General features: G+C 48.1%; 1 protein-coding gene across 5 annotated transcripts in view; it reads right to left on the bottom strand.

Moving 5' to 3' along the window:
- Window positions 1-25207, bottom strand: part of KIZ (kizuna centrosomal protein) — a 30837-nt gene extending 5630 nt beyond the window's left edge. For 2 of the 5 annotated variants that reach the window (XM_063391298.1, XM_063391297.1), the window contains exons 1-12: window positions 25050-25123; window positions 22522-22584; window positions 21879-21983; window positions 21056-21199; window positions 19029-19121; window positions 15332-15659; window positions 14388-14604; window positions 10876-11010; window positions 10198-10362; window positions 8883-9018; window positions 8016-8160; window positions 4205-4304 (exon numbers count right to left, since the gene is read on the bottom strand). In XM_063391298.1, the coding sequence (XP_063247368.1) occupies window positions 4205-4304; window positions 8016-8160; window positions 8883-9018; window positions 10198-10362; window positions 10876-11010; window positions 14388-14604; window positions 15332-15659; window positions 19029-19121; window positions 21056-21199; window positions 21879-21914 (1499 nt within the window). In that variant the 5' untranslated portion in view covers window positions 21915-21983; window positions 22522-22584; window positions 25050-25123. Of the gene's footprint in view, window positions 1-4204; window positions 4305-8015; window positions 8161-8882; window positions 9019-10197; window positions 10363-10875; window positions 11011-14387; window positions 14605-15331; window positions 15660-19028; window positions 19122-21051; window positions 21200-21878; window positions 21984-22521; window positions 22585-25049 lie in introns of all 5 variants that reach the window. The other 3 variants (XM_063391300.1, XM_063391299.1, XM_063391301.1) reach the window with 2 other exon arrangements.
- Between the last annotated feature and the right edge of the window lie 286 nt (window positions 25208-25493).

Here is a 25493-nt window from a genome sequence, read left to right as displayed (position 1 = left end):
GCTTCCCACAAAGAGAAAGATCAAAGCTGGCAGGAGAGTAGGGAGAGAGATATTTGTGTTCTACCAAACACCATCTGTTCCCTGAGGTTCATCTTCCTGGGGCTAACCCACCAGGTGTGGATTGGGGTTCACTTCCCAAAGAGCCTAGAGCCAAAGCCAAGCACAGCCATCCCAGAGAAGGGAGATGGGGACAGGGTGGCAGCAAAGGCTCAGCAGGAAAGCTGTCAGCACAGGGAAATGACGGGCAGATACAGAAAATGTAGTGAGGACATCAGAAAGGCCAGAGAGGGAATGGCAGCTCCCAGTGATCAAGCCCAGGAAATGCTGCAGGGAATGAATTCTGGGGTGAGGTGTGCAAAGCTGGGGAGAAGCAGCGGCACCTCCACATCACACAGCAGCTGCACTCGGCAGCCCCGGCTGTGGCATCGCTCACCCAGCAGCCGCAGCACACAATGGGCACAGACCTCCACCGAGACATTTTTGGGCTATAAATGGAGCAAGGCCAGTTCCAGCACCTCCACTAATCCCCCGTCACGACCCTCCAATATCCATTTACACATTTGCTTCTTCCCTAAAATAATTCCAAACTGAACCTAGGCTCTGACAAAGAAAAGACCCAAACCAGTTTCACTTCAAAGAGCCTTTTAATCTCTCAATTTCTCTGATGAAACAGGCTTTTTGTATTGAAGATGCTGCAACAGTAAGGAATGAAAAAGCTCCAAGAAAATATTTTTTCCTCTAGAAAGAAAATGAATATTCAGAGGAAAATGCCAGGACAACAAGAACCAAGTTAATTAAGGGGGCTTGCTAGAAAACAGCAGAAAAAGTTTACTGCGCCCTGAGGGTCTTCTTGCTAAAGCACCTGTTGAACTTCTACGTTTTAGTAGCAAGCAAAAAAGATACCCAAAAAATTTGGGAAATCCTAAATGCCAAGAGATTTTCCCACCCTGGAAAACCACGTACCTACAGTACATATTCTGCACAGTGTCACATAGGCAGTATAAACTTGAAAGTCAATTCATCATGCCAGAGCTGGAGTAATAACACTCAGTTTCAGTAATTACACTGTGAGTAGGACGATCCTTATTTTAGGATACAAAGATTTCTATCGAGCTGCATCTAAGACCGGTCTCTGTTTGGATTCACCATGCTGGAGAAAAAAACCCCCACTGACACAAAGATGCATCACAGCACTGTGAGGAAGCTGTGCAGGAGAGCAGGGGCAATGCCAAAAAATCCACTATTCCCATCTGCTCAGCTGGCAGATGTTGGTGCCTCTCCCCACAAACCTGGCAGGACACTGCCACCCCAAAAGCTCTGCTTCTGCAGCAGCTGGGGCTGCAGGCAAAGAAATAAGGCTCACACAAACAGCTGGAACAGCAGAAAATCCTGCTGGAATTTTCAGTCAGCTTCTTACAGAAGCCATTTGATGACTGGGAATACATCAGGGGGATAAAACCATCGGATCCTGCCTGGTTGCTGGGTGCACCTCCCAGGAATCCAGATCGACGAGATGGCACTTTTCCTGGATTTCCAAGGGAAATGTGTTTGTGCACATCCTGAGCACTGCCAGCCCCAAAGCTCTGAGATGTCTCCTCAGGGCACAGCAGAGTTTTTGGTGTTGGGACTGGTTTAGGAAGGGGGAGCGGAAGATGTGCAGAGCCTGAGTGCCCCCCGATGGCCAAAGGCAATGGGCCCAGGAACGATTAAGAGATGAATTCGACTCTGCCAACTTCTATTTGCATGTCACTACAGCTGTGTTGGGCAACTGGGCTGAAAACCAGCCTTCAGCGACCCCCCCTAGAGTCCTTCCAGCAGATTAATTAAGGTTTAAAATACTTTACACTGTGTTGGTGTCCTGACAAATCCAAAGCAGGCTTTGGTTTTTAGCTGATAACACACCTTTAATCTCCAGATTATTTGGAAACAAGACAGCGCAAACAAGTCAAAGAAAAATAAAACGCCTGCATCTGAAATGGGGAATTCCCAGAAAGCGAGTGACCTCCACTGGCTGCATCCATTGCTACAGGCCCCTGGAATGCCACACACATCGCTGCCCACCCGCCTGCGCTCGCCGGCAGCCTCAGCCCTGACTTCTGATATCTTCTCCCCTCAGGACTGTGTCATTTAATGCCCTCTTGCCTGCTGCAGTACCCTGACATCCCACCCAAAAGTGCATCTCCCTGCGTGGAAATATTCCCCTGGGAAAGTAAAGGAGCCAGGGAAAAGTGGTTTTCTTGCTGGAGGTAGAGCAGGCGGCATTTCTGGGAGAAGAGGAAGCTCTGGCATGCACTGCCGAACAAAAGGGAACAAGTGGTCTTTACTCAGAGAGCAGCTTCCTATTAAGACTCACTCCGTCGTACATTATGCCTTTCATCCCCACTCAACCACAAAATGATTTTGCTGTAGGAAATACAATGGCAGAAAAAGATTTACATTGAAAGAATCTTTAATAATAAACTGTTGCAGATCTGCCTACTTCCCCATGATTTATAATACAATAAACATCGGATTCTATTAAGTCTCATGCACTGAAGACACGCACTGAAAACCCGAGTATGAAAGCCCTCAATTCTTCCCTTCTCCAGGCCCATAATAGTGAAACGAGCATGGATAAATGTGCTAAGAGTATCTCTTTGCATCTTTTATAGCTTGTGTGTATCAATCTGTAAAGCTTATTAAGAAAGTCATTGCTATGCAAAGCAGCACCCAATCTCTTTCTCTTGCTTTTCAACAGCGTGTAGTGTTTAGCCAATAGGGCCAGGCCCCGGCCCCTCATTCTGCATTCATAACATGCAACATTTGCACAATGTGTATCTCAAAGGCTGCTGAATAGAAAGCCTTAATACTCATGTAAACAACTGCAAACCAATTACTTAATGAATCAGGCCCACACATAATGAGGTGCCAGACAAAGAGCTATAAATGCATTTTTGCGCCCCAGCCTCCGCTTTAAAGTAAAATCCCTCAGCTGTAGTTTGGGCTTAACTGGCACATGATAATTATTGTCTGGGGGACATCAGAGGAGCCACGGTTTTTATTCCGGTCCGGCAGGGTCCGCGCCGAGGTCACTCATCAGCTCAGTGACAAAACGTGGCAAAAGGAGAATTTATAAAGTGCCACAGCCGAGCTCGCAGGGATGTTTATTCTCAAGTAGTGGGTTTGAGACCACTTGTGAAAGCAATAAAGCCCAAGGAGTGGCTGCCGGGAGTCGAGCTGCAGCGCCGCAGAACCATGGCACAGCATGGCACAGCCCTGCTGCGAACAGCTATGCCTCCTCCTCCTTCCTGTGCTGCGCTCCGGGCAGCCAGTGTCCAGGGCTGCTCCCAAACCCTGCCGTGGCTTTGAGCCATTTTCAAAAACTAACTCTTACACTGACTTAGAGATTTATTACTATGGTTTTTTGAAGCATCATCATCATCATGTATCTCTGCACAAAGTGTGCTGCTGCTGAGCACCAAGAGGCTTGGAATTATAGACCAGAGGGAATTATTTGAAATCTATTACAAATCAAAATTGGAGAAAAAGAAAAAAAAAAAAGGTACAGGATCTAACCACAGCAGAAGTGGCTGCAGGTATGATTGGCCAGCAGTGCAGCAGCAATGGGGTTTAGCCTGGAGTTTTTATTTTAAATAAAAAATAGTTAATTTTAAATTACACATTTTATTCAGCCATAGTGATACTGTAAGTTCTTAGGGCCCTATCCTGCTCTTCCTGCTGTCTCAGGCTTCAGGGAAGTGCTAAAATGTAACATTTCAAAAACTCATCTACAGGAACACCCTTGCATTTCTTAGCACAAGGCAGGATAATGTGGCTTATCATTCTCAAAATTCCAGAAAAATATGAAAAGAGAAAACAATTGAACCTAAGATGGTAAGAATTAATCCCACCAAAAGCAGGAATGCCAGTCATCAATGCTGGGTTACAGTTTGTATTTAATGTGCTTGAATTATAGAAATTCTATGATTTTAACAACCGTTGCAGAATCAGAACTGGCCTCACCCACAGCAGCCTAAACATCCGTGGAGCAGGAGGATTAAAAGTAAGGAGGAGCTCTATCCTGAGGTGTTCCAAACCTGCAGTGTTTGATTACAGAAACAGCAACCTTAACCCCAGTCCAATACAAAAATAAATCAGGGGAGCTTCAGCCCTTTTCTGTCAGGGTTTCTCCCTCGTAGAATCATTTCCAGTGTTACAGCCTTACCTAGAGAAGGGAGGAGCACTTCCATCCAACAAGGAGCTGCTTTCCGAATGCGTTCCCAGGCTGTCGCTTCCTTCGGGACTGTTGTCGCCGTGATCGCCACCTGTGCAGGAAAAATAGGGACTATGAACTTTCCAAGTTCTCATTTACATTGATCAGAAAGATTATTTTTGTTCTCCTTCCTCTTAAATGTAGATTATTTTGGAATGTTACAGTTCTGTCAATATTATTTGACAACTCTGTGTTTTCAACCATTCTCTTGAATTAGACAAAAATTAATAAATTCTACAAAAATTGAATTAAACATGTGTCTTGAGATCTTTATGACTTTAACAGCCAAACACCCAACTATTTCAAAACCTTTTATTCTCGCTTTCCTTTCTTCCCTTTCCCTCTGCTCTGTGGATCTCATTTCCATTCTGTAAAGATTGATTTAAAAAAAAAAAAAAGAGGCAAATGGATTCATTCACCGGACTCAGACAATTGCTCATCTTTGTATTAGTTTCCAAAGCACATGATGCTCAAGCACAAATCCCATTTAAAAGGCTGCTTCGCATATATATATATATTATATATATGTTTTTATCTACAGCACAGAAACTATAATTAAGCCCTGATGTCACCAATTTCCCAACCCAGGACAATTCAGTATTTCTGTCCAAACTGGATTCTTCACTTCCTAACTGACTGTGCACATTCCCAGTCCCTTCTGCACTTGGATTGCAGCTGCAAAAATCCTGCTCGGTCTCAGGCACTTCCACCAAAGAGGTGCCAGAGCCTGCCCAGGAAGAAAGAAAAATCAAGAATGAGAGGGAAAAAATATAAAGGGAGTAAAAAAAAAGTATTACCCCCCCATTTCCCATGAGGTATCACAGCTCATGGCATTACCTCTCTCAAAACCAGTGCTCAAGCTGCTGCTGCTTCTGCTTAAAGATGGAAGAAGAATTTCCACACAGAATTCACAACTCAAGAAAGACCCCAAGGTCTTTGAGGAACTCAAGTGTCTAACATGAGCTGTTGGATGGCACCATCCAGACTGACTCAAGTGCAGTGTCCAACCTGGCACTGGCCCGACGAACTTGCTCCATCCCAAACGTATCAAACAGAGCAAAAGGCTGACTGAGACTTATTAAATGCCTTGATTGGTGCACTCCAAGCAGCACCTTGGAATCCTCAAAGGAGGACCTCACCGAGAAGGATATGTGGGTGAAGGAAAAGTGGTGGTAGGATTGTTGGCCTGAAAGGGGAGGCAGAATCCAGATTGTGCTCCTTCATTTGCCCATATAATACATAAAGAAGGGCTAATTTTTTCTTTGTAATAGCACTTTTCCTCCTTATTCCTATAGGAGATTTTAGACCTGGAGAGCAGCTGTTGGTTGACATGGGTGACATTCCAGCTGTTGTAAAGCCGAGCCAAACAAGTGGAGCAGTTATGCCATTTTTAATCAAATCCTCTACAGCCTTAATGCCTGCTCAAATCAAAGACAAGTGAAGGGGAGAGAGAGAGAATCTGGTTTTGTTAAAGATTTAACAAACTTGCCCCTTCAATAACATCAGCAATTTCCTACTCATAAATGAGACTCTTAAACATTCATCCAGCAAAATGAGAAGTAATGGGGTTTATCCTTTTTAATCTTGCATTTTTCCCCTACCTCAGGAACAGCCAAAGAGCTGAACGATTTCTTTTACGCATCTTCCCCAATAAAAAACAAAGCATCCATGGAGGAGCTGAGAATGAGCCCTGCTCTCCCACTGTATCCTCACTTAACCTGGTACCACAGGAGATTGCTGTTATCAGCCAGCTCCTCTCTGGGTGAGCTGTGCACTAGGTACGATCCCTTTAAAGCCCATTATCCACAGGGGCCCTCCCACAAGCTCTGGACAGGGCATTAAAGAACCAACACAAATACTTCTGGAATATTCACAGATATTCAAGTAAATGAATGTTTTGGTTCTCTTGTAATGAACCAAAACTCTAGAAGCATTCCCGAAGTGCCATCCTAAAGACTGCTTGGAAGTGCATCCACACAGCTCCTACAGTGAAGTCCATCAAACCCCAAAGCCCCAAAAGGCTCCTGGTGTTTCAAACCAGAAGATCACGGGCTGAAGATGAATCATGTCTGAAAGGAGCAGCTTGGCTTTCAAGTAAGGTGTAAGAAGCCTCACTCCTGGAGACAGAGGAACAGCAGAGACAGCTCCCTTGCAAGGGATAGGCTGGAACTGGAGTTACTGGGTTTGGCTGAGGAGCTTCTCGGCATTTTTGCACATAGGAAATATTAGCACTTGCATGTCTGCTCCGTGAGAGAACCAGGAGAGGTTGGGAAGTCTCAGTGATGCCAATGGCTGGAGGGAGCCATTGTTATCAGGTAGCTTTGGTACAGGAGGCAGAGAGGAGGCTACTGGCTGGCAGGGATCTGCCCCACACTTATTCTAATGATCCCCAGTCAATTATTCACGGAAAGAATCAAATCAGCAGCCTCTGGAGTTCGCCATATAATTACTGCATCTTCCCCACAGAGACTGACCCCTGTAACACCAACAGCAGGCCCTGATGGGCTCGCAGAGAAGATATTCACATGGTGCAAACGTGGAACATCATTACAAGGAATTAAAGAGGCGCTGTGCTCCCCACCTTTGTTTCTGCCAATGTGGACTCTGTGATGTGACATTTAATCTGCGCTCAGGGTGAGCGGCGAGGTTTGCTCCCTCTGAAGTCACCCACTGCACAGAGCTGCTGGGGTGTGATTGTATAACCCAGTCGAATGCTGGGCCTGAGGTTAATATGCAGCCACCCCTTCCACCTGTAATGGGAATCTTTCCCACCACACTTTCTTGCCCGCTGTCATCTTCACTCCAGCCTGTGACTTCTGGATGTGAACACGCTGTAATGAAACCATTTCAAAGCAGCAGCCATCAGACCGGTTTGCTTGCTTTTAAGGCCTACTCCCTTTAATTTCCCACTTTTGTTATCTCTTGTTTATTGATCTAAACTATCCATTACTGCTCTTAAAAGCAGTGTCCACTGGGAACTTGCTACTCTGGCTCTCTGTAGCTTCCTCACAGAAGGACAAGCCAACCAAATGTCCTGAGGAATTGAAGACCCGATGGATTTGGGAAACAAACAACCCACAGCAACGCCCAGCAGTGGTGGCATGTGCCAGACCCACTGCAGGAAATTAGACTCAATCAAAGTCTGGTCACCTCTGCACATAAGAATGGTGTGGATTTTAGTGCCTGGAGCAGCCTGTTTGCATTTGCTGCAAAAGCAAAGGCAAAGAGCACGGCAGCCTAATTGTCTGCTGCTGCCAGACTCTGATGGAAGGGGTGCTCCAGGAGTTGAGCAAACGAGCTGCTATCACTGGAATAATGTATTCCCTCCCTGTGTGCAAGGATGAGTTGGGTCTCCCCGACACTGGCACATCCTGAGCTGGGAAATGGCCCCACATGAACCCTTTCATTTTGGCAGTTCCTTCTGCGGTCTGGCTTTGTCACAAGAGGCAGCAAATACATCCCTCAGTTCCCAAATGGGCCACACTTTGTAAATGTGCATATAGAACTCACGGATCCATTTTATAGTGGCTACAGGGCTTAGCCTTTCCTCTCCTGCATAAAAACCCATCACCATAGGCACCACTTCCCACCAGTTTGGGAAATAGCCAGAAGCACAAGTGATACCAAGATATTTAGGAAAATCCCCAAATCCATCACAAATGTACATTGATCTGCCAGCAACTACTGCACAGTCCCCTGGGGATTTGGACAGAACTCCCCTATGTCCAGAGCATAGGCAGCCAGAGCTGGAACACCCCTTTACCTGGTTCTCTCTGTGCCAGTTCTCCCTGCTTTCCTTCCCTGCCATTGGTAGGGATCAATGGCAGGCTGAGAGAGAATTCATCACTCTGGACAGGTGGCTCATCCCCACGCTCTCCTGGAAGGGCCTCTCTCAGCACTGGCACAGCCTGAGCATTCAAAACAGAAACAGCCACAGCTCCATTATCCTTCCCCTCAAGCACTTTCCAACACACATTCAGGCTAATCTACATTCCTAGGGTAATATGCTTTCAGGGTATTTCTGTTAGATGTTCCATTACCTGACTTCTAGGGTGCTCTTCTGGGGCTTGGTATGGGACAGGAATATGGACTTGAGACTCTGAAATCTACTCCATGTTCTGCCCTAACTCTCTCACTGTTTAGTAAAACAGTTGTTTAACAGCACAGTAAGAGACTGAGGCAATCACAGCTGATGGAATGCCATTTCTATTGATTTGTTTAAATAGTTGGCTATAACCTTTTGCAATAACTTAGAAAAACCATGACTGTGCCACCATTTATAAAATGCTCTGTGTGTTCAGCACCAAACCTCACTCTGCTTAAAAAAACAGGTCAAAATACATCATTTGTGATAAAAAGTCACAGAGACAGACAAAGACAGAAGCCTTGTGATGGTTTGCACCAGAGCGAAGGGGTGAACTTGTTCCAATGCCTGACTGGTGTGAAGGGTGGGGACCTTAAAAAGTCCCTTTTCCTGTGGGATGAAGCACTGAACATATTTCCGAGACCCCAGGGCTGGTTAACCACACACTGCCCATCCTTGCCCTGAAAGCCACACCCTGCCAGAGCACAGCCGCAGCGGTGCAGAGGAGCCTCCAATGCCCGATTTACCCAAGGTGTCCGTGCCTACCTGGCCGTCCTGCTCCTCCTCTCCTGAAGCCAGCAGCTGCTCAAACATCTCTGCCACCCTCTCTGGGAGCCGAACCTGGTGCTGCTTCAGGAACAAGCCGTGGTGGCTCAGGAGAGTCCGCAGAGTGTCTGTGTCCCTGAGGAACAAATCGGCACCCTCAGTGGGACATCCCACCCACACGTGCTGGGAAAAGCCACCACCTGTCTGGTCCTTAATTCCCACTTTTTCTTTTAAAAATGTTCAATGTGGAAAATGTAGGAAGCCACTTGTGAGTTCTGCAAGATGGGCAGGGGTGACCATCATCATCACCATCACCATCATCATCATGATGCCTTCCGTGTCCTGAGGCTCAGGTTCCAAAGACACAGCCCCAGTCTCAGCACCATGGCCTGCTCACTCCCTGGGGCATAGCCAGGCACCCGCTGCCCCAGGCTTGTCTTTTGCTCAGAAAGAATAAAAAGAGAAAAGGAAAAAAGCATCCAAGGTGTCTTTTAATGTAAAAAATCTCAGTCCTGCAATTCTTTTGTTTGCCAAAGCTGTTTGTTTTTCCTGTTGCTCCAGTGAAGTTTCAGAGGAGTGAATTCCAATTAACTCTATGAGTGTTTGTCCCTAAGAAACCATTCAGGAGACACAAGGAGCTGCTGGTGCCCACAGGCGTATCAGCCTTGCAGGAGAGGTAGGTACTGCAAAGAGACCCTTCTGCAGCGCTCACAAGTGCCCCGATCCTGCCAGCACTTGAGCACTGTGAAGCCTGCAACAGGGAGGGAGGTCTAGAGAGAAACTAAGCAAGACAAAATGGAAATTGTTTTCATTCCTGGGTTAAAGAGACCTGGGGGAAAAAAAAAAAAAGTAATTCTCACTTGTCCTTGTGGCATATGCATGGGAAAAAAAGAGCCCATTTTGAATAACTGACCTTTGTTGTTTTTAAAGGCTATGTGCATCTTCTGTCTCACACAGAATAATTTCCTTCTCAAAATTACATTTCCCTTCCCTTCCCATCCTTACTTTCAGATCCTGGGAATGACTGGCTAGAGGTGTCTGGAATTCCTGCAATTCCCTGCCTGCCAGAGAATGGGAGACACTGTGGACTGGGGGGACCCTGGGGCTGCCCTGTGGAGCAGGAGCCACCACTGGGGAATGAGAGGGAAATAAATGAAGTCCTGAACACTCCCGTTGCGAGCACCACAAGGTGCATGAGGCTCTGACAGCTGTTTGTCAGCGCAGGCACGGCTGCCTTGGCGCTAGAGGGACAGCACGGATCCAGGGCAGAGACAACGATCTTCCTCACCCCCAGTGGGTTCCATGCCCCCCATACCTGGTGTGTTCCGCATGCCTTGCTCTGCCTATGGTCTCGCTGGTGTTCTCCAGCGGAAGGCTCCCACTCCGTGCGCACTGGGACATGGCCTGGAGCTGCTGGAGCACCACGGCTTCCATCACCTCCAGGTTGCCCTGAGCCAGCCCGCTGGCTCCAGGACAAGCACTGCAACACAAAGCAGGGGGACAAGCCCCATGAGCACAGCCCATCCTAGCCTGGAGACAGGACAGCTAGAGGACAGCCAGAGGGACAAACATCCATGGTGCTCTGTGACACATATGGGACAGGACAGGAAGGTCACACGCGGCACTTGGAACATGCCAGGTGCAGCCTCCCAGGGAGAGGGAAGCTGAGCACATCCCTTCGGTGGAGCTGCCTCCAGTGGCAGGCTGAGAGGCGGGCCTGTTTGGGCCCCCTCTTCCTAATTCTCGAGGAATCCTCCCATCATCAGGTGCCTACAAGAGTCTCCATCTGCGGAGGCTGTGCATCGTTGTCAATTAAGTCACCAACAATTCCCAGTTCTGTACCTAGGGGCCCAGAGGCTGAAGAGAGACAACAAAGGCTCTCTGCCACTGGTTTTGGCAACACCCGAGTTCTGGGGATTCCCTTTGCTCTCTTGCTCCATTTATTGTGTTTTTCTGGCACAGGCCATTTGTCACCTGGGCTGCACTCACTCACCTGGGCAGCTCTGCTGTCCCCGAGGGCTGGTGCTGGTACAGTGCCCGATGCCAGGGGCTTGTCCTCTCCACCAGGTCCTCCAGGAGCTGCAGCGCACGGCAGAGCTCTGAGAGCTCGGCCAGTGTTCCACCGGACCTGCGGGTGGACATTCAGGGTGGGAGTGACCGATGTGTGACAGGGCACTTCAGTGCATTCCCATCGCACCCCTTGGGAAAACAAACAGCCTCGTGTGAGCTGTCCAAAGCAAACCATAAAAGCCATGTTCCCGAGCTCCGTAGGAAAGAGAGGGGGGAAAAAAAGCACATGAGCAAACAAACCATCCACAAATCAGCCCAGGCTGAGCCGCTGCATGGAAATAACCCCTGTGTGAATACTTTAATTCCTTCACTTCCACAAGCGAAACAAATCTGGTGACTACCTACAGGTATGGGGAAAGCCCTGGACCTCAGAGGGGTTTTGATGAGGCTGCACCTCTATAATGATGCAAATGAGGACCTAACCACTGAAACAATGCCGCGGGATAATCCCGGGACAGAGGTGTAAATGGCTATTCAGGTCCCTGGCTGCCGCCTTGTGGGGCTCTCAGCCCAGGTCTCGGCGAGCAATGAACACCACAGCTGGGGCAAAAGGGAGTTTTCTTTCTTTCCCCCACATGCAGGAGCTGACGTTTCCACAGTTAACCCTGGCTTACTCTGCCTCCAGGGAGAAGCTCTGTGCACAAAAACTTTCAGCGTTTTCACACTCGTGCTGAGCTGTGCCGAAAGCTGTTTTCCCTCCGAGTGTTGGGCAACAGTGAACAATTAAGTGGGGGCTGCTGTGTCTTTATCCGAGCTTCCTAGACATTTAATAAGCAAAACAATGCCAGGGAGATCACATAGGCAGTTAAACAGTGCTTTCTCCTTCCCCCAGCCTTACAAACCCTGTATTCCAGCAGCCAGCTCATTTCCCATTGTTTTCCTCCTGCTGGGTGGTCCTTCCAGGGTGCCACTCGAGAGGGATACAATAACAAAAAGGAAAGGGGAAGGAAGGGACACCAACATAAAGAAAAACAAAATGTATGACAATCTGCAGCAGGCTACGGATCAGAGGTCAGCAAACAAGAGGTCCTTCTCTTTTACAGGTTGCTTCCTGGAAACAGTCTGATTAAGCTGACAGCTTGAATTATGTGTTACATTTTGTAATGCACAATCCATCTGTGCTAAGTCCTCCTCAATGCAGCTGAACCAGCATAGGCATAAGCTCTGCCTTTTTCCATCCCCTCAGTTCAGGCCTTAAAATAGTCATCATCTTTCTCCACACTAATTCTCAGAGACCCTCTCCCCCTGCCTCCTGCCCCCCCGGGTTTAAGCCCTCAAAGAAAGGGCTGGGTGCTGCAGGGAATGGTAAGAAGACATGGAGCCTTTCCCCTTGGATCAGCAGCTCCACGTGAGGTGGAGCCAGGGGGGGGGGTGGCGTGTAGGAGGGTGTGGGGTGTGTGTGTGTGTGCTGCTGACAGGAAACCCATCCCAGGCTGTTCCCGTGGGGCTGGGTGTGGGAAGGCAGGAGAGTAGCCTCTGATCCCACAGGCGACAGAACACCGACGCTACAGCCCAACAATCATCAGTGCTAATAACTGAGGCAGTGAAGTTACAGCACCCTACTGTGACCTGCAACAAGATGCTCAATCACCTTTCCCAACAACTCCCTTCCTTGGCTGCAAACACTTCACTGCAGGGAAAAAACCCGAAACTCCTTAAAAAACAGAGGCTGGCATGTCTGCAGTAAGACAGGAGAGGCATTTGCTCTAAAGATGAAAACTTGTGGCTTCCTGGCACTTAACAAGGACTGGTTTTGCCTGCGGACTCAGCCATGGTCTCTGCTCCATTCAACACCAACCTTTGTACTCGTTCCAGATAACTCACCAAAAGTGTATGAACAGTGCTTCCTTCTGATGCCACAGTGACACTGCTGCAGTGGGAGAGTCCAAGCTACAGATATTTCAGCTTAAGGCAACAAATACACAGAATTTGGCAAATTTCAGCACATTTCTTCAGCCAGCACAGGAATTTCACAAGAGAAACCCATGGGGGCTGGAAGAACATCACATGTTGTGAATCCGTGGTGTGACAGAGCTAAGGAAGCTACATTCCCGTACTTTGTGTAACATATACAATTGAAATTCATGTACTAATCACTTGCAAGCTTTTCCACAAGATTTTTGACTGATTAGTTTTGCAAGTCTCAAGTGTGCACACTGCATTCCAGGTGCCTTGGAAAGCCCACCTGGCTGTAAGCACCACAAGGGAACAGCTGCTCCTCCGCTCCTGCCGGTGGAGCTGCCTTTTCATTTTCAGGTAAAGCAAATTAAAACCTGTATCTTTTCTGCAGCACCAGCAAGCAGTGGTGATCCCACTTCCATGGCCTTGAGAAGCGGAGGCATTCAGCTTGGCACAACGGGAGGAGAGCTCTGAGCCGTGGCTCCAGCCGTGCCCCGGGGACAATGCAGGCGCTCAAACCTTGTGTATAATTTCCCCGGGCCTCGAGAGCTGCTCCACGTCTCATCAGGCGCTGCACAACGAGGCCTCGCCGGCGAGGGAACACAAGGTTAAACTGCTGGTACTAGCAGAGACCGGCACTCCACTCGGTGCTCTCCCCTCGCTCTGCTGTGATTAACAGGTGGGATACAAAGGGAGGACTGGGGGAAAGCTATTTACATGTAAATCAGATGATGTTTCCATAGAGAGCAACAGCCCGATGCAAATGGGAAGGGATAAAGTTACACAAGTGTCTGCCGATGGCCCCCAGTTTCTGCTCAGGTGTCAACACCCAAACCAGCACAGCCGTCAGCACTACCTAAACGTGCCCAGGAACAGACATTAACAGATTTAAACACTGCAAACAACCACGATGGGAAATTCCAACCAACTGACAGAATAGAATTCCTTCTACAGGAGCACTTGTTCTCCTGGGGTAAAAGCACTGTTTCCTTTGCACGATGTCCCGCTACAGACCTACCAGTCCTCCCGGGTGATCTTGGGCCAGCCCCGGGAACCATCCTGCCCTGGGCACTGCCCCGCCCAGGGACATCCTGGGACAGGGATGCACTTCCCTGTCTCATGAGGGCGTTGCAGGGCCGAAAATCCTGCCGGGATGGATTTACAGCTGATGCTATGGCGCTGCACTTGCTCGCCACAAAATCCTGCCACTGTCACACGGCAGCAGAGGACAGACCCTGTGTCTGCAGTGCATTATCCTCGTCCTCTCTTACTGTATTTCCAAACAAAATGCTCAAACACTTCAACCCCTTGAAGTTTTACCAAGTAGAGTCACTGGAATAAGATTTACATACATTTAAAGAATATCATCTACATTTTAGCAACAAATCCTTCACTTGCCAGCTCTGACCCTAGTGAGGTGCCCAAAACCCCTGAACATCCACCAGAGGTACAAGGTACTAAAGGACAGGGGAGATCTTAGCGTGATCTTTGGTGCCCTGACCAGCCCAGCTGACCCAGGAAACAGGGAGGTGGTACCTGTGTGGTGCTGAGCTGTCCAAGGGCTCCTTCTGGGCCACCAGAGGGCTTGGTGGGGGCAGCAGGGAGCCCTCCGGAGCCCAGGCATCCCTGCCCTGCTCCTGCCGCTTGCTGGGAATGCTTGGCCTTGCCTCCTCCTCAGCACCGGCAGGGACTGGGAGCTCAGCACTGCTCCCCTCCGTGCGAGCCCACCAGCTGTTCAGGCCAGACTTTGCCCCTGTAATAACAACAACAAAAAAAATGAATCAAAGATGTAAAACCTGTAATTATTCTTCTTAAAACATTAGCAGAATCATGGAGTAGATCACAGTGTAGGAACTGAAACCAAGGTGACCCACCACTGTTCACGCCATGTGAGGGATCATCCATGCATCTATGCATCCATGCAACCATGCATCCATCCATCTATCCGCTCCTCTTGTCTGTGGGCTTCCCTGCCCTCAGCCCCTGTCCTTCCATGGTCCTCTCACAAGGGGGAGTCCAGGGGGGCTGTGCAGCCTTTGGGGTTTGGGAACCAACCTGGCACTCCTCAAAAACCACCTCGGTACAGAGACCAGCTACCTGACCGTATCAGCTCTGGGGAAATCAATCAGCTATTGTGCACTAGCTCTGAGGGAGAAGGGAATCAGCCTGAACCAGAAATGACCCCTCTGCTGAAGCAGGTTCACATTAAATCTCTTCAGATGAGGCTTAGACTACGCCAGAGCCTCTGTGGGTACAGCAGTGAGGAAATCTTCCCTCACAGCTCAGGATCAGCCCCCAGCGCACCCTTCCCAGTGAGCAGCCTGGGAGGAAAGGGAGTAGAAAGGAAGAAAGAAACAGAGAAAAAAGAAGTAAGAACCACCACACTCCAAGCCCAGTGCCAGAGGTGCAGGAGGAATAGCAGCCATGGGCATGGCTCTGGCTGGGGTGGAGGCAGACAGGGACACATCCCACTGCCATACCTGGAACACTTCCTTGCTGCTGTCCCAGCACCGGGGGGGCTGCTTTGGCACCAAAAACTGAAGTGAGCTGCTCAGAGCCTTCCTCACTGGCAACCAGAGCCCCATGTCCTGCTGCTCCTTCCTCACTCTCTCCAGCATCACTCCCGGTCTCGGGACCGAGCCTCTTAGGGGATGGGGAGCGCCGAGGGGGCTCCTGCTGTGAGCCCAAACCTCCTGTGGCTGAGGCAGCTGATGTGGGGGAGCCCAGCAAGGCTGCTGCTGAATGGCCCAATTCTCCTGGCACAGCTGTACTGGTGCCAATTCCCACCTGTCCTCTGGCCCGCGGCACCTGAAACACACAGTGGGACATGGCTGAAGGAGACTAACGGGCGACAAACAATGTGCAACACATGGAGCTGGACTCTGAGGAGAAAAGTGTCACAGAATTAAAGACTTTGCTGTGGCATTAATATTACACAACCCCTGGCACACATTCCATGCATCCCAGTGTGAAATGAAGGCCCAGGCCTGCATTAAAGCTCCAAGAGCCAAAACACCTGAAAGTGCCTGCACTCCCAGCCTGGCCAAAAGGGACCCACACACACCAAGGACTCCAACCCATCTAAATGGTGACTGGATTTCACAAAGAGTCAAATCTTTGGGATTAGGATCTCCAAGGTTTGGAGACCTTGGACCAATACATAACATTTAGAGCTGCCCACAAGGCCCAGAGCCCAGGGACCATCGTGTCCAATATGTGAATCACTCAGCAGATCCAGCCTCTCTCACACCACAGAACAAGGCAAAACTCACTTTCACTGTCTTCCTCCTGCTCTTCCCATGGCAGCGACATGGCCTTTCCCACCAGGTGACGTGGGACACAGGGTAGACACATTTTGAACGGCACTTTCCTGCAAGGACTGTTGCACAGAAACAGCTTCAGGAGTACAACTCTGCTGCTAAATCCCAATGTTTTAACACTTGCCTCTTCTCCTTTGCAAACCTACTCAATCAGGACAATTTAGGAGGACTGGCCGCTGCCACCATGACTGCTGCAGGATCACGGCCAGTTTATGCAAAGGCAAAATGAACCACCATAACGCCACAGTTCACACCAAGCAAGGCTTCCTCTCCAGCCCCAAATCCCAGCAGCACAATTTACAGTCACCTCCACATCTCTTCCCTCTCTTTCACTGCCTAACCTCTTCCTCCCACACCAAGTCAGCTGCCAAGCCCACCTGAAAGGAAACAAAGGCATCTTATCTACTTTGTGACCAAGGTTCCTTAAAAAAGCTCAAATTCCATGTAACAAGGAGCAGAACAAAAAGCCATGAAGTCACTTTAAGTAGTAGTAAAGGTTTGCCACTCAGATGAAGTTTACCGCTTATCCCATCACCACTGCTCTTAGGGTCCTCCTAATTTCTTCTCAGGTGTGGGATTTGGTGCTTTCAAATGCCTCCTGCCAGTCCTACATGGCTTTGGCAGCTCTTGTGCACCAAAACAAATGGATTTCAAGCAGGCACAGGCATAGCACACATCCCTATCAATCCCTTTCCCCAGAAAGGGACTCTGCCACCCACAAGACCCTCCTGGGAGGTTCCAGCATGCCCAAGTCCGAAAATCTTCAGAAGGCTCCAAGGAAGAATTTCCAAGCTGACTTCCTAGCAGAGAGGATCCAGGAGTCTGGGCTGTACAGTTCTGCCAGCTGTGAAGGAGCTCTTCAGTGTGGGACTTCTGACCTTAAGGACTCCCCTGGACACTGGGAACCCAAAAGGGCACATATCCCATGGCTCAGGAATGTACCAGACATTCCTAAAGGTGTTTGAGCATTGGGATACTGCCCATCTGTAGAAGGCTGATTCTGGGATTGTCCTTCTGGGTCCCCAAGGCCCAGGGATGACCCCCCAAGATGTCACTGAGGCAGTCATCATATAGTCACTGCATCCCAACCAGCCTGAAGGAAGCCATCCCAATCTCAGTGCTGGGAAATAAAACCAGTTCCTTAAGTTGTATCCTGGACAACCAACATGGCTGACGGCACACTCTCTCTGTGACTGACTTGGTGCCACATCACTGAGAACAAACTCCTGTGTTTTGGACAAAGGAACCAGCACATTTGAAGTGAAAAAAAGCAGAATTAAGAGCTGAAACACAGCTCAGGGACATGGCAAAAATGCACAATGTAGCTGAAGTTACCTCTGTGTTTCAGGAGAGAGCTGAGGAGGAAGAGGACACGGGATAAAGGAATCCACAACCCACTCCATTATTATACACAAATTGACTTTTTTGGGTACACGCCACACTGTCATAATGCCCCAAACGTGCCCATAGTTTTCAACCCCCAAGTCACAGCACAAGCCTTTGATGCTCTAGTACTAATGCCAACTTTTCCATCGGCTGGAAATCCCATCTCCCACACTGTCTGCCCTAATTGGACAGCTCACATTCCAAAATAAACTCACCCTTCCCCACAACACCTCCCAGTTCAAACCACAATTTGCACCCTGCCACAGGCCTGCCTTTATAGGTCAAGGCTGCTAGGGTTCACTGCTTTGTGTATTACAGTTTAAAGAATGCTCTAAATTCAAGGTTTTTAACTTTTTAATCTATGGGGAAAACTTCCTATAAACTCAGATTAACGACTGCTAATGCACTGAAGAAAGGAAACCAAAAACCTTCCTCCTACTATAAAAACAAAATAGTGTGGCCTCTGTTTCTTTTCTGATAAGAGTCTTAAATACCAAACATTTAACTGCATAATAACATTCCCTGGCAGGCAGCAGCCTGCTTAGTAGATACATAAAGCAGGTAAAAGGGGAAAAAGTTAATTTCTTGGCTGAATGATTCCATCGGTAGCTATAGGGCAAACTAGAAAGTCTTTTAGTAAAGTAGCAGTTGATTCTTCTATCAATCTGCAGCACACACACTCTTCCAAGGAATGCATTAAATATGAAAATCATATCCCGTTATCATCTGTTCCCAGCTTTCAGCCCAGTAAGCTTTCCTTAATGAATGCTGTAGCCTAAGGGACGCGCGTGCTGCCGGCTCCTCGGAATAATGGAGTGATGCTCCCATCCTGCCTATTCCGGCGCCACCTGGCTGAGGGGCTTCCACACACAGTCACAAGTGACTACTCTTGCCAGCATGCTCCAAGTTATTACAAGATGTTTTTAGACATTTCATCTAAAAGAGCTTTGCTGCTTTTAGTGGAGAAAACAGCTCTGGTCTTGAACTGTGTCATTTATATGGAGATGGGAGGAGGGATTAGGAGCCTGCATTACTGCAGATACACGGCAGCAGATATTTAAGTATTCCTTGTCAGTCTTTTTGTCTGTTCCTTAGATATGCAATCTCCTTCTGCTCCTCCTGAGGGAAGGTCAGAACACACAAAATTATAAACACAGCACACGGCTCCTCGGCTGCAGTTCTGCAAATATCCCTCATTAGGAACATTTCCTCCTCAGTCATGACCATCTCCACACCATCCAGCGCAGGACTTACAAAAGCCAAAAAGAAGACGTGCATAAGCAGTCAGAGTTTTTTTTAATTCCGGCTCTCTGGATGAAACGACTCCACTTTTTACCCAGGTGGTTCTCCTTCTCTCAGGCACTACACACAATTTCACACTGCACGTGCCAGCACTACAATCCCCATAGAAAGGCTGCACAGCTCCGAGGAGAGCACGGCGCTGGAATAAAGCCCATTTCCCCCCTGTTACCTGCTCGCTGGATCCTTCCTCCGTGTCACCTCCTGGTGACAAGCTGCCCTCTCGAAGGGATAACAGGTTTTTAATCTCCCTTCCGTACCATTCCTAAAAGGGAACAAATCTGTCACACAAAACTGGAGGCCGAACAACCTCCCTACCCCCCAACCCAAGAGATACTACTTCGCAAAATGTGCACCTTTTAATGCAAACCCCTCACAGCCTTTTTAACTCAGATTATATTTAAAAGCAGGGATCTCATTTGCTCCTCATTTTTCCACTCCCCTGCCCAAGCAGCGTGGCCTGTACACAATCTGCTGCAGGGCTTCCATACATTCATTCCACACATTTATTCATCTCCATTATTTAGAATCCTACAGAACAGCAATAACTTGTTGACTCATATTTATTGCATCCGAACTAGCATCTGTAACACTGAATTATTGCTGCTGCCTCCAGACAATGATTCGGCTGCTTTGGGATGAAACAAGCTCCACAATGTGTTTTTCATGCCCCATCTTACAGCTAACTAGGCTGCTGTGAGGAACAATCCCTGGCAGACGTTCCAGAGAGCAGCCCGGCAGGGAAGGCTCCATGCTGGCTGCACCAAACGTGGCTCGCTGCACTCTGGGGTTTATTGCAGCAGCACTGGGAGTCAGGCTGGGCACCGTGCAGGCAGCACCTGCAATTAATCCTGCATGCTCCTAATTGCAGCCCCCAGCAGCAGCACAACGGGGCTAAAAGCAGGGAACGGGCATGGGAATGAATTCTTCCCACAATCAACTTGCCTGTCTCCACCCTTTGCTCTCACGGTGCACTCGGCTCCCAGGAAGGAGCTGCTCAGGAAACCTCGAACATGGAATTTTAGGGAACAAAACCTCACCACATGAGGAGCTGAGATGCTCAAAAGAAACTCAGATGTAACTCCTGGATTTTGTTGAAAGCTGAAGTGCATTTATTTATACTCCTAAGAATTACTGACCAAACATGGGGAGCAAAAGTGCATCTTTCAGAAACAAAAGGAGTTTTGTGAGCTACAGCTATGAAAAAAATGCATGCAGAGTTGTGATAAAGCACTCCTAAAGGGCATTCTGTATGGAAAAAAAGGAGAGAAAATAGCAATAATTTCTTTCTGTGTACTCTCATGATAGATTAAATGATTGCGTGCTCCATAACTCTCCTGCTTTCCATAACTAACCCGGAGGAGATATCATTTGTTCAGCAGCTCTGAAAAGTAATTTTAAGTTGGCAAAGATAAAATGGATGGCACAGGAACACCAAAATGGAAGGACTGAACAAAAAACCCACGTGCAGCTCAACCTGTGGCACTGGAATTGGGACTCATAGCAAGTGTCAGAACCATGAGCCCTGACACTGGGCAGACTGGTGTGCACCAGGGCTGCTGAGGAGGAAAAACCCCTTCAAAACAGCAGGGGAAAGCTGGCACCACAGCACACCTCCCTTCCTGCTCTGCTTCAGACAGCAAGTAAAAATCAGAGGTAGGGAATCACACACCCCAGGGACAGGCTCTGAATTCTAGGCTACTGCACTGCAGCCACAAAAAGATGTTCTGGGAATGTCACCAGATCCAACAGGCACTACCTGGGTTATTGCTGTGTGAGGAATAAACATAGCCAAATGTTTCTGAGGAGTGACATTGCTCTTAGAAAGCAGGAATTAAGTCATTTCCCTCCCAGACTGTGCTCCCCCAAAAACCTGGCTCCATGCATCAGTGGCATAAGCAGACATTGGAATTTCATTTTTAAAAATCTGGACTCATCACTTTGCAACATCCCAAACTGCACTTTAGGGAATAGGATGACGACATAATAATAACAACAATAATAACAATGTGATTCAAGAAACCTGAGGGCTTGGCTTTTTTTTGCAGCATCTGTTGAATCTGGGGTACTTCAGACATGTGTATTCTACAACCAAATACAGACTCTGATTGAGTTTGCTTCCAGCTCTAGAACACACTAGGAGATTCCTGCATAACAACAGCAAACACCCATGATCAAGTCTTATAGAAAGTTACTTCCATCTTCCGGATGCTCTCCCAGCCTGTGGTTTCCATGTGAGCCTCCAGCTGCAGGAACTCCCGGCGCAAGGCCTGGTTCCGATGCAGGGCCAGCTCCTGCCGCACCAACACCGCTGCCAGGTGCTTCTGCAGCTTCAGCCTCACTCTGCAGGGCAAACAACAGGCACTTAAAGGTATGAAAATAAACCAAAAGCATCCATCACAATTGCTGTGCCTCAGACACATACACCAACACCGGGAGGCAACTGCCTCAGACCCCAGAAAGGAGGAGACTCGTTCTTCTGCACACCTACATTTATATAAATATATATGTGTCACTTCCCTGAAGATTTACGCAGGGGCGTTGATGTCCCAAAGGGTAATCACATTAAAAATCTCCTGTAACTGTGTTTTAAATGGATTATGTGCTAGTCACTTCTATCACATTAAATCAAAATGAAAACTGTAGCAGAGGAACGTGTTCTGAAAGTCACCCAAGCAGAAACAGCGAGGCTGAGGTTTCACAGTTGTCTAAATCCATGGTGCCACCAAGAGGGGCACTGGAAATCCATCTAACCCAGTTCTCTCCCACCTACAAACCTGAATTCCCTTCCAGCCAGACGTCTTTCCTGATGTGCCTCCAGGGCAGCCACAAGGCATTAATGCCAACACAGGGAAATGGGAACCCCCCCAAAGATACCCCTGGCTCACAGCTCCACTTCAGCCAGGAGGGAAACTGCAACCCAAAGCCCCCAAGATGTTCAGAGAAACTGCTGTTTTAAACCTATTAGATTAAACCAAATCCAATAAAAATAGGAAATAAAGTACATTTGATGCTGCCTCACCTGTCCAGACTTTTTTTTTCTAATTTTTATCTGCATTTTTTGCCTCTTTCAGAAGAGGGCTTCCCACAGCACCCAGCACTCAGTCCCTGGAGCTTTACAGAATACCTTTGAGGAAAGGAATGGAATATTAGATGACACTACTTAGTCCTCTCTTGTTGTTGGGACTTTAGGTTTTGTTTTTTTTCTTTTCTTTGGTTTGCTGTTTAGGGTTTGGGTTTGTTGGGGTTTTTTTGTACAGACTGTCCATGCAATTTAAATTATATAGACCTTGCAGAAAGAATCCAAGGAGCAGGACCAGAACTTGGAATATCCCCTAGTGCTTCTTAAGGCTTTCAACTTTCCACGACCCAGGGATTCTCTAGCTTGGACTAAGCTGTGGTGATTTTGTAAAAATAGGTTAAAGCCAAACTGCATGTTGGTTATTCCCAAGCTTTTAGTATCCACAGAATGAGGCATTTATGTTACTGCTGCAGTTACTTCATCAATAACTTGAAGACATGAATTTTGCATTACACTTAGCATATGAATATAAGTGTATTGTTATTGAAAAATCTTCAAGACAACATTCTGAAGGCATTCAAAGATAACTAAACCTTTGTAACTAAAATAAAATAACCCCCAAGAAGCTTTTAAACAGGCTTACTGGTGTGGATCAGCCATTGAGTATTCCATCTGCTGCCTTCCTAATTCCAACCTTTTTCCTTCACTGGAAGAAAAAAACAACATACAGTGAGATAAAAGTATTTCACTGTCTGAGGTCTCCAAACACCAGAACTAAGAGGTTTTGTAGAGCACAGCTCTTGCCAAGCAGAGAGGTCAGATTTGCTGGGAGCTACAGACTCATCTGCCAGCTCAGCTCTGAACAACTCCAAGCTTTCATGCCTCTCTCTGTTCCTCACTGGAAAAAGGTTCCTGGAAAGGGAAGAGATGCCTGAACATCCACATGGGACTCACCAAAACAACCAGAGACCCCAGACGGCCCAGGAAGGGCTCTGAACTACACGATGGGCAGTCCCCAAGCCCATTCCTCCCCTTCTTGCCCCAAAATCCCACAGCAGACCCCTTTCCATGCAAGAAATGCTTGGCTGGAGTTGTTCCCAGGACAGCTCCCTTGAACCTGCCACAGGGATGGATTGGAACACACTTGTAAAATCCCTCCCAGCTCACAGACCCCCACATGCCAGCCAAGTATTTTATTTAGGAACTGAACTTGAAACCAAGCTCATATTTCCCTCTTGGCATCCAAGCCATGTCCATCTAGAGACAGGTGAGCCCCAGTGCCAGCACTGCTGAGTGTCCACCAGGAATCCTGGTGGTGCTAAGAACCTGTGGGGCCATTGGAATTGCCTGGAGCAGGGCTCTGGGCATGGGACGCACACATGCTGAACCACAAAGTCACCACACCTAAAGCCAGCCCATTGGGAAGGTGGTTTTGGGAACAGAGTAAAGCTGCCACTATTGAATAGTTCCAAATTGCACCTGAGGATGAACAACCATCTCCTGAGCAAAAAACAGAAAATAACCAAGAGAGGCCGCCAGCAATTCTCACTGCAAATCGTGCCATGAGCAAAGCCAAGTGCCTCTTCAGGAACAGCATCAGGTTATCATTAGGCAGTGTGAAAAATGCATATTATATGGCTCTACGCAGATATTTACTATATGTATTATGCTGGGTTGGAAAGTTATGCTGTATTAACATTTTAATAATATAGTAAATGTAGTTTTGTAATTAAAATTAAGCTTTAGTAGTTAAAATAGAAACTATGTGTGTGAGGTATTCTTTTTATTAGCTCAAGAAAAGGAGAAGATAATCAAGAAATTCTTTGCACAGAGATAACAATTACAGAAACCCCTAAGTTTTCCAGAGAAGAGGAATTTATGGCTTTCCTTATCAACAGAAACCACCTCTTCAAGCCTGACTTAGACTCAAAGGCACCTGGGGATTAACTGAAAATTTTTGACAAGTACCAGACGAATTTCTTGTTTTAAATAAAATATATGCATAATCATGAAGTGTTTTTGTATATGTAATAGGTTACTCCTCTTAAGGAGTAAATTTAATGGCGTCGATTTCCTGGCTCACTTTTGTCCAGGAAGAGGTACCCAGCCCGGGCTGTAACTCTTTGCTGTTATCGTCTCATTAATTGTCCTAACTCTAATTGTTTAATTTTTATTACTATATTTGTATTATTATTTTTATAACCATTTTATTTTTATTAAACTTTTATAAATTTCTAAAACAAGCGATTGGCGTTTATTACAGGCAGCAAGGTGTGGGAGTGAAGGGGACATCACAAGTCCCAACACGTCTGGGCACACTTCTCCGTGGATATGGACTGTCCCTACACACACACAGAGACACCTCCTCCCAGTTTCCCTGCAGAGAGAGAAGCCAGGAAAAACCCTTCCTGCTGCTCCGCTGGAAGATCAAGGCGTCCATATTAGCCATGTCATCCTACCAGCACCTGGAGCAGGATTAGGGTTTTGTGTCATGTGCACAGTTTAACAACCATGCTCCACCTGGGATCTCATCCCTTCAATTTCCTCTTACAGGACGGACAGCCAAGCAGACGCAGATTTCAAGATCCTGTTTTTACACTTCTTCAAGTAATTTTCCTGCCTCATCGGAGAACACCGATATCCTAAGGGATGAAGACGCCGATGGATGTGAACAGCCGTTGCCCCTGATCCCATTTCCTACTCCCCCATCCCGCAGAGAGCACACTGCGTTCCTCAGCTCCCTAAAGCCCATTCCCTCCTCACCAGCCAGGTTTTTCAGCACTCCACCGGCCAGCCCGCAGCAGCCACTCAGGCAGACAGGAAGACCCAGAGAAGGTCTCCTGGGGCAAGGCACAGTGAAACAAAGCCCTCCGAGGCTGCAGTTCCCCGGGCACACAGGCACTGCCATGTGCAGGCTGCACAAGCGACCAGCACCAGGAAATAAACCTGGTCAGAAGAGTCTGAGGTGTGATTTAAGATCTAGCTACACGTCCCGGGGTGGTCCATCGATCAGGAGCTGAATCTCTGGTGACTGACTTCTCAGCCCCTCCAGAACTTAGGTATGGAAGGGGAAAAGAAAAAGGAGATGGATGAGAACAAGGAGGGGAAAAGCATCCCCCTGCCCGGAGCAAGAACCGAACCCTTATCACCCCGCGGGGAGACGCGGCTCACCTGACGCGGGCTGGACGCGGATCGCGGGGTGCCGGTACCCGGGGGCGGTCCGGGTGCCGTTCCCGATCCCGGTGCGTTCCCGGTGGCCCCGTGCGGTTTCCACTGTGCCCACGCACAGCTCCCGCCGTGCCCCGCGCGGGACTCCGGAAGTGCCGCCCCGCGTTGCCATGGGGGCGGGCGGGCGCGGCCTGCGCCGCCCAGAGGCACTTTGGAAACCGCTTGAAGCCGTTGTTTTCTTTTGTTTTGTGTTTTGTTTTGTTTTTTTGGTGTTTTGTTGTGTTTTGTTTGAAATAATTACTTATCGTCACCCCATCTCTCCCCACCACGTTGTTACCGCGGGTGTTGCTGTTTGCCCGAATGAGCACCCGGCTTAGTGCTGGAGGACATCTGGGGCAAGGCAGGATCCGTGTCCCTGGAAAAGGGGGGAATTTGCAAAGCGTCAAT

Source organism: Prinia subflava, chromosome 2, assembly GCF_021018805.1.
Source record: "Prinia subflava isolate CZ2003 ecotype Zambia chromosome 2, Cam_Psub_1.2, whole genome shotgun sequence".
Taxonomy (NCBI): domain Eukaryota; kingdom Metazoa; phylum Chordata; class Aves; order Passeriformes; family Cisticolidae; genus Prinia; species Prinia subflava.
The sequence above is the reverse complement of the archived record's forward strand: the minus strand, read 5'-3'. Positions and strand labels throughout refer to the sequence as shown.